General features: G+C 52.0%; 4 protein-coding genes and 1 non-coding gene across 5 annotated transcripts; 2 read left to right on the top strand and 3 right to left on the bottom strand.

Moving 5' to 3' along the window:
• Positions 1-91: 91 nt before the first annotated feature.
• SMAC4_03895 (uncharacterized protein) lies at positions 92-2,458 on the bottom strand (the record flags this gene model as incomplete). The annotated part of the gene is made up of 4 exons (XM_003347749.2): positions 92-870; positions 926-1,400; positions 1,451-2,189; positions 2,240-2,458. The coding sequence occupies 4 exons, from the start codon at positions 2,456-2,458 to the stop codon at positions 672-674; spliced, it is 1,632 nt and encodes a 543-aa protein (XP_003347797.1). The 3' UTR covers positions 92-671.
• A 1,757-nt stretch (positions 2,459-4,215) lies between these two features.
• SMAC4_03894 (uncharacterized protein) lies at positions 4,216-6,155 on the top strand (the record flags this gene model as incomplete). Its single annotated transcript, XM_066090018.1, has 3 exons — positions 4,216-4,502; positions 4,571-5,034; positions 5,101-6,155. 3 exons carry the CDS (start codon positions 4,216-4,218, stop codon positions 6,153-6,155), a joined length of 1,806 nt encoding a protein of 601 aa, XP_065947650.1.
• Positions 6,156-6,380: 225 nt separating this feature from the next.
• On the bottom strand, positions 6,381-6,473 carry SMAC4_14048. The gene is made up of 2 exons: positions 6,437-6,473; positions 6,381-6,415 (listed from the first exon to the last, which is right to left on the bottom strand). It is a non-coding gene; the product is annotated as a tRNA-Asp (tRNA).
• A 1,189-nt stretch (positions 6,474-7,662) lies between these two features.
• SMAC4_03893 (uncharacterized protein) lies at positions 7,663-9,173 on the top strand (the record flags this gene model as incomplete). The annotated part of the gene is made up of 2 exons (XM_066090017.1): positions 7,663-8,145; positions 8,219-9,173. Exon 2 carries the CDS (start codon positions 8,313-8,315, stop codon positions 9,171-9,173), a length of 861 nt encoding a protein of 286 aa, XP_065947651.1. The 5' UTR covers positions 7,663-8,145; positions 8,219-8,312.
• A 149-nt stretch (positions 9,174-9,322) lies between these two features.
• Positions 9,323-11,040, bottom strand: SMAC4_03892 (uncharacterized protein; the record flags this gene model as incomplete). Its single annotated transcript, XM_003347746.3, has 5 exons — positions 10,990-11,040; positions 10,664-10,933; positions 9,794-10,581; positions 9,555-9,733; positions 9,323-9,494 (listed from the first exon to the last, which is right to left on the bottom strand). The coding sequence occupies exons 2-5, from the start codon at positions 10,926-10,928 to the stop codon at positions 9,323-9,325; spliced, it is 1,404 nt and encodes a 467-aa protein (XP_003347794.3). The 5' UTR covers positions 10,929-10,933; positions 10,990-11,040.
• Between the last annotated feature and the right edge of the window lie 858 nt (positions 11,041-11,898).

Consider the following 11,898-nt stretch of genomic DNA (forward strand, 5'->3'; position numbering starts at 1 on the left):
TGAACCTCTCTCCCACCAACGGAAACAAGCTCACTTTCGCGCCGCTCGGCCCCCCGTTTCGCTCCTCTCAGGCTCATCCGTACGGAAGGAGGGTGTCTCCAAGAAACGCTCAAGCAATAGTGAATTTACCGTTCCAAAAACTTCCAACGGTCGCTGAATCCGTCAACTTACACTTACGTTTGATAGACCCAAACGTTCGTTCTTTAAAACGTTTAACAGCTTAAAATGGTAAAATAACCGTCCTCTAACTATTAACCAACGGTTAAAAAGATGCAAACGTTTGGGAATGAGAAGCGTTAGAGTAGAGTTAACGGTTGTTTTACTACTGGAAAACCATTGAGGCAAGGCGCAGACGTCCTAAAAAAGTTATCGTTGAGCGACCGTTCACCGCACCCCCTACTTTTAGTACGGATATCGCCGTCTCTCATTCTTGCCGTCTCTCATTCTTGCCGCCGCCAAATGTCGGCCATGGCAGAGAGGGGGGCATTTCGTTTGAAGTCCCGCTCGGTCAGTTGTCTCATGCAAGTTTCTTTAAGATTTTGTTTTCACGGATGTGTGTTGGGTGCAGGTGTCATCAGATGTGCATTCACCAGAGGATATGAATAGGTGTTCTTGCGCTATCAAACCTCACCTCACTCCACTGCTATTTCCACCCATCAATTGTTAAGCAACTAACGCACCTCCTCGGCATGCACGACCTCGTCGCCCTTCTTCTCCGAATTGACACTGTCCGACTCGTTTGCAACATCACCGCGACCAGCACACACGTACTTGCGGAACTTCCTCGCCGGCAACTGCGCTTCGAACATCTGGTCAATCTCTTCCAACGTGCGGCCCTTGACTTCTGGTAGGTAAAAGTATACCCAGAGACTGCATCATTCTTGTTAGCGCATCATCCACTAACCGAGAGAAGAGCAACACTCACGCAGAGATCCAGCAAGATGGCGCCCAGATATACCCATACTTGGGTCCCCAGTTCATCGATTCCGGGTTGATAAAGTATGGCGCCGTAAACGTTGTCAACCACGCCGCGAAGAAGCCAATTGCTGTCGCCAGACCGAACGTGTACGACCGCAATCGTTGCGATGGAAGTTCGCCGCCCGAAATCCACGCGTACGTCGCTACCATGCCGTTATATCCTAGGATATAGATGACAGCGAGCGCCACAATGGCTTGACCAGTTGACTTGGTACCCGGTTTGACGGTATATATGACGGCTGTAAGGAGCTGGGCTACGCCGCAGAGGATCAGACCGTTGATGAGGAAGACGCGCCGACGACCAAAGTGAGTGATCATGGCCGAGTTGGCGAGGATCGCAACCACGCCGAGGGAGGTCAGCATGACGTGGTTTTCAAAGGGCTTGCCGATGCCTGCCATCTTGAAGAAGTAGGTGCCGTATGCTGTTACTCTGGTTAGTCATCATCCCTCTCAACACTATTAGGGAACATACCAATCATGTACATCGCCCCCGACGCTCCCTGCACCGTCAACCCACAAACCGCCAGAATCGTCCTCCTCCTATCCACCGGATCCCTAAACATATCCCACACACTCGCCCCCGTGAGCATCTCTCCCTCCGCCGCCAGCGCCAACTGAATATCCTTAATTTCCTCCGCCACCATCTGATCCGTATAAGGACGATGCCACCGCAGACTCTTTCTCGCCTGGTCCTCCTTCCCTTGCATCATCAACCAACGAGGACTTTCCGGAACGGCAAACAGTCCCAAGCTGATCAGCACAGGAAAAATGAAAATCAGACCAAGCGGGATAAGATAGCTATCCCTTCCGTCAATCTTTTCCGTAAAGTTATCGACTACATTACCGACCAAACTGCCGACCGAAGTCCACACTTGGAAGCTGGAGATCATCAAGCCGCGATAGCGAGCCGGGGCCACTTCCTGGATGTACAACTGCGAAAAGGTCATGTAAAACCCGTTTGCTAGACCCAGAAGTAGACGGCCGGCGTAGAGCCCGCCGATGGAGGTCGTGGCCATCATAATTACGTTGGAGACGATGCACAACAGAGAAGCGGCCCAGATGGTTTGCCTGCGAGACAGGAAGGTTGCCGTGGGCCCGGCGAGAGAGGAAGACAAGAAAGCGCCGAGGGTCATGAGCGAGGAGATCAGTTGTTGGCGGCCGGGGGAGAGGTTCCAGCCGCCGACGACGTGAGGGGCTGGGTGGCCGAAGACCTGCTCATCGTCAGTATTGTGATGAAAGCTAACAAACTTAAGGTGTTCACCTTGAGAAAGCCAAGCATGGCTTGCAAACCGCCAATGAGACCAAAGTCGAGGCCATATTGAAAGGGACACATGGACACCAAAGTGCAAGCGGCGAGACACTTCCAGTGGGCTTTGATGCCATATTTCTGTTCGATCTCAGCGGTGATGGCTACCGGGATGTCAACGGGGTGTTCGACATCCTTCTCCGCCATGGTTGAGGCTGTCTGTTCCGGAGACATGGTGTTCTCCGTGTCTGGCAAACACTCGGGTGAGGGTGAAAGTAAGAGCTGAGGCTCAACAACAGGAGTAGCAACCCTTGGGGAACACGGGTGTCAGGAGTCGAACGATTCCAACGTCAAGTGCAACGATGCACCGAGATATGAGGACTTAAAGGGTCCCAGTGGTCTGGAGAGGAGGCAAGGCGGGAATGCGTCGACGCATAGAGGCACAGAGACCACGTGCAAAGATGCAGTTGGTGATCAGCATCCACACAGTATAGACGCGGCATCCAAATATCCAGACCGTGGCGGTAAGATTCACACGAGTTGTGAAGGTATAGTATTCATTTCAAATCGGTCAATGTTCCCTGCTCGTCACTACTGCAGGGTCTCCAGAAGAGATATCCGAAGGTTGACGACCAACGAAAGCGGTCTACACTCCGCTTGCCAATATTTGCCATACATGCTGGCCATGTTCTACCAAATGCCTTTATCTCAAAACTTAACGCTCGGTTTTCCGTATGTCCAGTCACTTTTATTACTAGATAACGGGCCAATTCTGCTTCTCATTGCCTTCGGAGTGCCCATACACCAAACAAGGAGGCAAGTAAGATCCAAATCGTCCCATCAGTCCCTGCAAGGTTCCAATACCTGCCCATGTTGTGTCCCTGCTACTAATATTCTCTGGGCTTGAGTTCCCATGGTTCCTCACGGGACAAACCCCTCCATGTAGTCAAGTCTAATTGCTTCAACTACCGATCTTCACTCAACCAAGTTTGTCGTTGGCATATACGTCTCATTCATGTAGGAGGGGTGGTACCGAGCAAAGCCCAGCCGGTTAAGTGGCCGGTGACAGGGGCCAAGAAGTGGTCGTCCATAAAACTAGGGGTAACACTCATCCAAACAATCTCGAAAAGGGATACTATTCGCCAAGACATTTGGGACGTTGGACGGCAATAGACGAGCCTGTCAATCTAGATATGTACTGTGTTTACGGCGCATTCTACGGTTCGGTTGGATGGCTCCCCGGTGTATGTATGTCTTGCACGTTGACGTTGGGTGTGCGGTAACGGATGAGGTTACAGCAGAACCACGTTTTAAGGGAGGGCTGAACTGGGGATGAGGGGATGTTAGTCTTGGAGATATCACTGGGTGCTGTTGTTGGAGGGTTCTTCTGGAAAAGAAATGTGAAAACCTCAAGCAGAATGCGTCCTGAAAGGTGTCCAGTTCGGAATAAAGACGACCTCGATGTCTCGGATAGCTTTGTGGGCGAAGAGTTGGGGATGGGTATTAACGGTATCCATGGCGGGGGATTGACCATTCCCTCACCTCCGCGCTTTCCAACTTCTCGTGAAACAAAGGCGGAGCGGGACACAGATTTACCGCCGACATGGAATTGAGGAGGTCGTGAGACATTCCGTTGACGATAACGACCCGAGCCGCAGCAGCCAATATTCGCGACAGGCGAACCAGGTCCTGGTCTACCTCTCTTGCTACCTTCCACCCATCAGCAACTGGCTGTATGGATTTATGATGGCTCGGACAAGATTGGATGAGATGGCTATATTGGCCAAGCCCGGAAATGGCTTCATTTTCAAGGAATACTGCCCTCGAGTTTACGAGTCACTCCAGTCAATCTCAATTCCAGATGCTGACTGCGAATATCGAACACATCTAAACAAGCAAGATTTTTGCCACCAAGCACATTGTCAATTGCAAGTCATACAGAAGAAACATAGGAAACTCTGCCCAAGGACTAGCACACCGCTGAAAACAAAATGCTGTCAGACAAGCTGCTAGACTTATTCAACCTCCACAAAGCGCAGGAAGTTCTCACCAATGTCAACATCTCCAAGATTTTCCTCTTCACACTCGCCCTCGCACTCACCGCCGTCATCATTGACTATGGTTACATGCTATGGCTTCGCTCCAAAATGCCTCCGGGCCCCTTTCCCTGGCCCATCATAGGAAACACCTTCTCCTTACCGGAAAACAAACCATGGATCTACTTTGAAGAGCTATCTAAGAAGTATCAGACGCCTCTTATTACGTTCTGGATAGGCCGGTAAGCTCATCTCCCCTTGCCCAGTTAGTCACCTTCACGGCAACAGTCGCTGACCTGACTGCATGCAGAAACCCAACAATCTGGATCAACGACGCCTGGGCCGCCCACGACATCCTCGAGAAAAAGGCCCCAATCTACGCCTCGCGTCCACGAATGGTCGTCTTCGGCGAACTCGGCACCGGGCAGAACAACCTCGTGACGATGCGCATCCTGAACAACAGCGACCGGGACCACTGGCGAATTCACCGGAAGCTGATGCATGTGGGTGTGGGCATCCAGTCTGTTCGCGGGTACAGGGAGATCCAGAATAATGAGTCGAAAATCGTTGCGCTGGATTATTTAAGAGAGCCGAAGGAGTATGTCAAACATCTGGAACGGTATGCGACGAGTGTGGTTAGCATCATTGCGTTTGGAAGGAGGGTCAAGAGTTGTGAGGATCCGATTATCACGGAGGTCATTGCGCTTATGCAGCTGGCGGCGGATTTGAATGTCCCGGGGAAGAGGTTTCCTATGTTACTTGAAACCTTCCCATGTAAGCATCCCTCCCTTTCCCCATTTCCTGGTCTCTACCTACCTGTTACTAACATGGAACGTTCAGTCCTCGCCCGTTTCCCCCGCTGGTTCCCCTTCTTCAAAGGCATCGGCTACCGCGGCGGCGGTTCCGGTCAAAAGAGCGGCCGCGGTGGACACTACTTCTTCCACTCCCTGGCCCTCGAAGCCCTAGAACAATATGAATCCAAGTCCCCCGCTCTCAAAGCGTCGATGCCCACACCCTACATAAAAACCCTAATGGACGAGTCCATCAAATCCAACCTACCAGAATCCGAACTCTCTTCCTTGACAGGGAACCTCTTCGGCGCCGGCTCCGACACTTCTTCTTCCACCTTAATAACGTTCATGCTAGCATGCTGCGCCTTCCCCGACGCCATGGTTAAAGCCCAATCCGAACTCGACAGGGTTATCGGTTCAGGGAGAAGTCCGCACTGGGACGATGTCCCCAACCTTCCGTACATCAACGCCTTTGTCAAAGAGGTACTGAGATGGCGCTCCGTCGCTATCATCGGGGGCCAACCGCACTCTAACACCCAACCCGATTACTATAAAGGGTATTACATACCAGCGCACAGCTGGGTGCAGGGCAACGTATGGGCTATCCACCACCACGAGCGCGAATTCCCTGACCCAGACCGTTTCTTCCCGGACAGGTACTTACCAGACAACGACCACCACCGACCATTTCCAGGCGAAAAAGATAAGGGGTACATGACCTTTGGCTGGGGAAGGCGGGTCTGCTCTGGTCAGGCGCTGGCGGAACAGGGGACTTGGATTACTGTTGCGCGATTGTTGTGGGCTTTTAGTATAAGGAAGTATCACGACCCCGAAACGGGAAAGGAGGAAGAGGTGGATATCTTTGCTTATACCAACGGGCTGAATATGCGGCCGCAGCCTTTCAAGTGCGAGATCATGGTGAGGAGTGAGGAGATTAGGGAGACGGTGGTGAAGGAGGGGGAGGAGGCGCTGAGGGATTTAGCGGGGTTGGAGGGGGAGAGTAAGTATAGGATGTCGACGTTTTATCAGCAGAAGATGAGGGAGGTGGCCGAGATGCCCGAGTTTGATGAGAAGGGGAATGTTAGGATGGTGAAGGTTAAGTGAGTGACTGGTGGTCGGTTGGAAGTTTGGACGTGGGATTGGGAACTACCGGCTTCGACCAGAATGCGGGTTTGGATTTGGAACTGGCTGTGGACATAAAGATGGAGTCGCGCCATTGGCGTTGATACGAAGTGAGGTTATTCAGGGGTTTGTTTACATCAAGCGGACCATTTCCACCAGGTCCCACAAGTCCCACATCACCAAGCGCAAAAAACACAAAAGATTGGTCTCTCCCGCCGGGAATTGAACCCGGGTCTCGAGCGAATCGAACTGATGTTCAAGCTTGACAAGCTCACATACTGACCACTATACTACGGAAGATTCACAGTTGTTGAGCAACTGTCGTAGCTGATTGTTGGAAGACGTTGCCGGAGCTAGTGCTTATAGTGACACCGTGACCTTGTGGTTTGGCAGTACGTTTTTGGCAACACCGGAACGAGGTGCAGACACTCCGCGATGATTCCACAACGATGCAATTGACTTCTTCCTGGCCTGTAAAGAATGGGACGTTGGTACCGTGAGGAAGGTACGATGTTGACCTTGCCTGCACATGACCTTCCGAGTTACTGCTACGGACGGAATTGGGACGTCTGCTTGGTTCCTGCCGTTGCATCAAAAAAGTCATATGACTTCTGGGAGCACGAGATATCCAGTAAACGAATTTTCAAGGGCACCTAACGGCCTGCATTTCGTGGGGAAGTCTTCATAGCAGTGCCACATACCAATTAATCCCGTTGCACTTGATCGTCGAGCCTGTCACGGAATGCACTCGGGTGCCTCTTCCAGGACAAACTATATAAGACCACTTGAGCGACCGAACTGCCAGCTTCGGTTACTTGTATCCTTTTGGAACATAGCCTAGTGGTGTAGTGGTCCGCCAGCGCCGTGACAGAGCCTCTCATGACCCCTGCTTATAGTAACCAATTCGTCTCCCCTATCTCAAACCTCCAGAGACGGGCCATATCTGGTACCCGGAAGATGAGGAGAAGGAAGGTTCGACAGAATTGCAAACAATGGTATGCATATATCATAGGCTGAATTGGTCCATGCTGTTGGAACGCAACGTTGATAGTGCAGTGCAGTGCGGAATGAGAACCCGCGTTGGTTCAAGAACTTCCCCTCCGCTTGGACTTGGGCCACAACGCTTTTTGAGAGTATTGAGGCAAAGCAACGCCAAATCTCTTGAAAGCTCGGGTGCCAGAGCACATGATAACACGGTGGGAAGAAATCTCAACCTGCAAACCGGATCTACACGTCTCATTGACTCGACTCGACCAAAGGCCTTGATGTAAAGCTCCACGAGTGATTGCATCAGAACTCCCTGTAGAGAACAAACAGATAGCATCGCCTCCGGCCCTTGACGGATATATTTCTACCTCCGATGTCCATTTTTCATGTACCGCAACAAACTGTTCTTTCCTGCACACCTTCTTCTCTCGCCATCTTTGCACAGCTTCACCTCCCCATAAACTTTCTCACAACACCATACTAAGCAACCGCACCGTCAAAAATGGCTTCATCGTACCCAAAAACCCCAACCGGCATAAAAGTCATAGTCGTAGGCGCCGGTTTCGCCGGCCTAACAACAGCAATCGAATGCCACCGGCAAGGCCACTCCGTGCGCATCTACGAATCCTTCCCCACCCTCAAGTCGCTAGGCGACATAATCTCCTTCGGCGCCAACGGCGGGCGGATCTTTGCTCGCTGGTCAGACGGTGCCATTGCTCGCAAACTGCGCTCATTGTCCATTGACTTGTCGGAGTACGGCTTTCGTATTCACAAGTATGATACCGGCGAAGTGGTCCATCATCAACCTACCCCTCCACAAAATCCGGAGGCGCCGGTTTTTAATGGCCATAGGGGCGAACTGCACCAGGTTGTGTTTGAGTATGCTAGGGATGAGTTGGGGATTGAAGTGCACTTGGGGAGGAGAGTGGAGGGGTATTTTGAAGATGGGGAAAAGGCGGGGATTGTACTTGGTCATGGGGAGAGGGTAAGTTTTCTTCTTTCTGGGCTGATAATGTTGGGAGTTGAGGGGAGACAGTGAAATGGCTGACGAAAAATAGGTGACTGCGGACATCGTAATCGGCGCTGATGGCGTCCGGTCAAAAGCCCGCCACTTAGTTCTTGGGTTTGAAGATAAGCCTAAGAGCAGCGGGTATGCCGTTTGGCGAGCTTGGTATGTCTCCCTCTTCCCCCTCCCCTTCTTCATTCCTCACTAACGATATGCCCAGGTTCCCAAACACCGACATGATTGCCGACTCCCTCACCCGCGAGTTCTGCGCCAACGGCGATACTTTCAACGGCTGGATCGGTCCCGACGTGCACTTCCTCTTCAGCACCATCAAGAACGGCTCCGACTGCTGCTGGGTGCTCACCCACCGCGACGAGCACGACATCGACGAGTCGTGGTCCTTCCCCGGCAAGCTCGAAGACGTTTACAAAGTGCTGGAAGGGTGGGATCCCGTCTGCAAAGCCATTGTCGAGAAAACACCCTCGCTGGTGGACTGGAAGCTGGTCTATCGAGATCCGTTGCCGACGTGGGTGAGTAAGCATGCTCGGATTTTGCTGGTGGGAGACTCGGCGCATCCGTTCTTGCCGACCAGCGCCCAGGGGGCAACGCAGGCGATGGAGGATGGGGTTACTATTGCTGTTTGTTTGAGGAGGGCGGGGAAGGAGGGGGTGCAGGCTGCTGTTAGGACTCATCAGGAGATTAGGTGCGTGCCTGAACTTCGTCTATCGGAAAGATTGGATGCTGACATCGAGAACAGATACGACCGAGTGAGAGCTGTGCAAAAAACTGGGGAGACAACGAGGGACAGATGGCACAAGACTGATTGGGAAAAGGTTGCGAAAGACCCAAAGAGCATTGCCTTTCCTCGGGAGGATTGGATTCATCAACATGATGCCGAGAAGCATGCCGAGGAGGTGTTTGATGAGATCTTCAAGAGGTTTACTGGTCCAGAGAAGGAGAGAACTGAGCCATTGCTTCACAAGGAGGAGCCGGTAGCGGTTGCGTGAGGAGTGTGATGGCAACGGTGGATTTTGGAAAGGAACATTGGGACCAGGTGTATGGCGCAGAAAACTTCTTTTCCTTCAATGAACTTCAACGCCATAAAGAGTGCAACTCTCACCTGTCTGATCCATGAAAAAGTGATGGTGTCTATCTCTTACTTCTTGCCACGACGAACAGGTGTTAGCACAACATTCAAAGGGTACTTCAGCCACAAGTTCCACCCCAACATATCCTTAGCCCAGGTCTTGCCCTTTTCATCAGCCAAGCTGATATCAAAGTTCCAAAGCATTCGTGCGAGGATGAGTCTCATCTCGACATTGGCAAGACTAGAAAGATCGCAATGTTAGTCCAGTGAGAAACATCACGACACAACAAACACCACTTACCTTTTCCCAATACAATCCCTCGGGCCATAGGAAAACGGCTTCAACGCTTCCGCCTTATCATTCTCAAAGATTGGATCCCGTTCTCCATCATCCATCCACCGTTCCGGGATAAACTCATCCGGCTTCGCAAAGTTTCTCGAGCTATGCGTCACCGCCATAGGCCATATTTCCAGCGTAACCTGTCATCCTTCATCATCAGTATTCTCTTCCATCACTTCACGTGTAAGAGATGAACTCACCCCAGCAGGCACCCACCTCCCACAAATCACATCACCCCCCTCCTGACAAAACCTCGGCATACTCAGACTCGCCGGCGGCAACACCCTCATAGCCTCGCTCAACACCGCCCCCAGGTACTTCACCCTCTGCGCACTCCAAATATCAATCTCCCCCTCCCTCTCAAACAACCCCCTCACATCCCCCGCCAACCGTCTCTGCACATCCCCATGCGTCGCCAACAAAAACACCGTACCCGTCAACGCCGTCGCCGTGCTCTCCGATCCCGCCAACATAATCAACCGCATATTAAACACAATCTCCTCCCTCAACACCTTCTTCAGCCCATCCTCCCCTTCGAATTCCGCACGATACATAGCGTCCACAAAATCCATTCGTGAAGCCGGATCCTCCATTGCTAACCTCTTCTCCACCTTTCTAGCAGCAAAATCCTGTTGTTTCGAGTGTGGCGCTGATAAGCCGATTATCCAACCGATCCATGCCGTCAGGATGGAGGAGGGGCTGTACCATTTGACCATCATCCGCTTGCCGTACATGTTCGTTGCGTCAAAGACTGCTTGGACCCAGGGGTGCAGTCTTGAATGCTCCAAACAGCCGAGCGATTCGCCGAAGGAGAGGGCGCCGATGAGGTCGAAGATTACGAAGTTGAACCAGGACACGATGTCTAGAGTGCCGAGGTTGTCTTCGTGCTGGGAAGTGGCTATATCCTTGAGCTTCGAGATGAACAGGTCAACGTGCTGCCTGATCACCGGCTCTTGCTCTTGCATGCTCTTTGCGCTGAACCCGTTTGCTAAAACTTTCCGTACGCTCGCGTGGCCTTCGCGATCCATGCCTAGTAAAGTCTGGCGCTGCATGAAAAAGAAGCCCTCGACGTCTGTGGGGTTTTGGCCGGTTCCTTGCTTGCGATGACCGCGGATGTCGCGGTAGGCGTCGGAGTCGGTGTAGGATAGGATGTTGGGTGCTACGCGCAGGATCGGGCCGTAGCGCTCGTGGAGATTGTGCATGACGGCGTTGGAGCGGCCGCTGAGGTAGGTGAGGGCGTAAGAGAAGTGGAAAGCCGCGTGGAGACGAGGGCCGGGGTAATGCCGAAGTGGGTGAAGGTAGAGGTTGTAGAGAGGGTGGAAGATGAGAAGACATATGATCTGCTTGTTCGTTAACTGGCTGGTGTCCTTGGGGGAAATAGAGATAGCGGACTTACCAATGCTATCATCACCACAGGGAGGGAAAGGGAGTTCGAAATGTTGTCCATCTTGACGTCCATGTCGCGGTTATCTAAGACAACCCGAGTCTGCTGAAACAAAAGTCCTTGAAACTTCTCTTTCTGCTCCAGAGAATATTGGAGGGGAAAGCCCGATTGCGTTCCTCTCTTTAGGTACTCACCGGAGTAGAAGACACGAAGTTGACAGCTCTCCAAGTCTTATATCGCCTGAAGCTCTCATGTAAGGTCGACTTCCCCTCCCGCCAAGCAGGACTTCTTCTTGCGTTCCATCGTCTAGGCCGCAATGTTTGCTCTTGTCAAAGGTTGATCAGGCGTAAGAACACGTCTTGTACTGTACTAGAAGCGCGTGTGTTGGGTTACTCGTCAAAAAGCTGAAAACATCCCAGCCCGAGATCTCAACGCTAGCCAGATGGGGTTTGTCGTTCGCTTGTTGGCTCTTCCAGCATTTCATCGCTGTTACCGCCGCTGCGGGCCATGTCAGACATGTGAGAATGTGTGGAGATGGGAAAACTTTCCTGAGTCCTAGAGAAGGTAGTCTATTCTGTACTAGCCTTGCTTCGTCGCCATCCACGCGAGCAGTATATGTACCATCATGAAGATGCGCAGGGAGGAGTCGTTGAACGGAAAACCAGGTGGCATGTAAGTCGAGGTCGCAAGTTGTGTTAGTACAGTGACCCGGAACAGACATTCCCTCCTGGGGCAATAAAGCTGGGATCGAGTGCCCCAGGTATGCCTTCCCATTCTCCAAGTATATCGGAATCATCACACCAGCTGCAAAATGGGGAAATCCTTACTCCTCTCCTTTAGGCCAGGTATTTTCTTCATCCTCTCTGCTCGACCAGGAATGACTGATTTCACTCCGGGAGACGCATCGAATCTACCCAGACG

The sequence above is a fragment of the Sordaria macrospora genome, chromosome 7, assembly GCF_033870435.1.
Source record: "Sordaria macrospora chromosome 7, complete sequence".
In the NCBI taxonomy this organism is placed as follows: domain Eukaryota; kingdom Fungi; phylum Ascomycota; class Sordariomycetes; order Sordariales; family Sordariaceae; genus Sordaria; species Sordaria macrospora.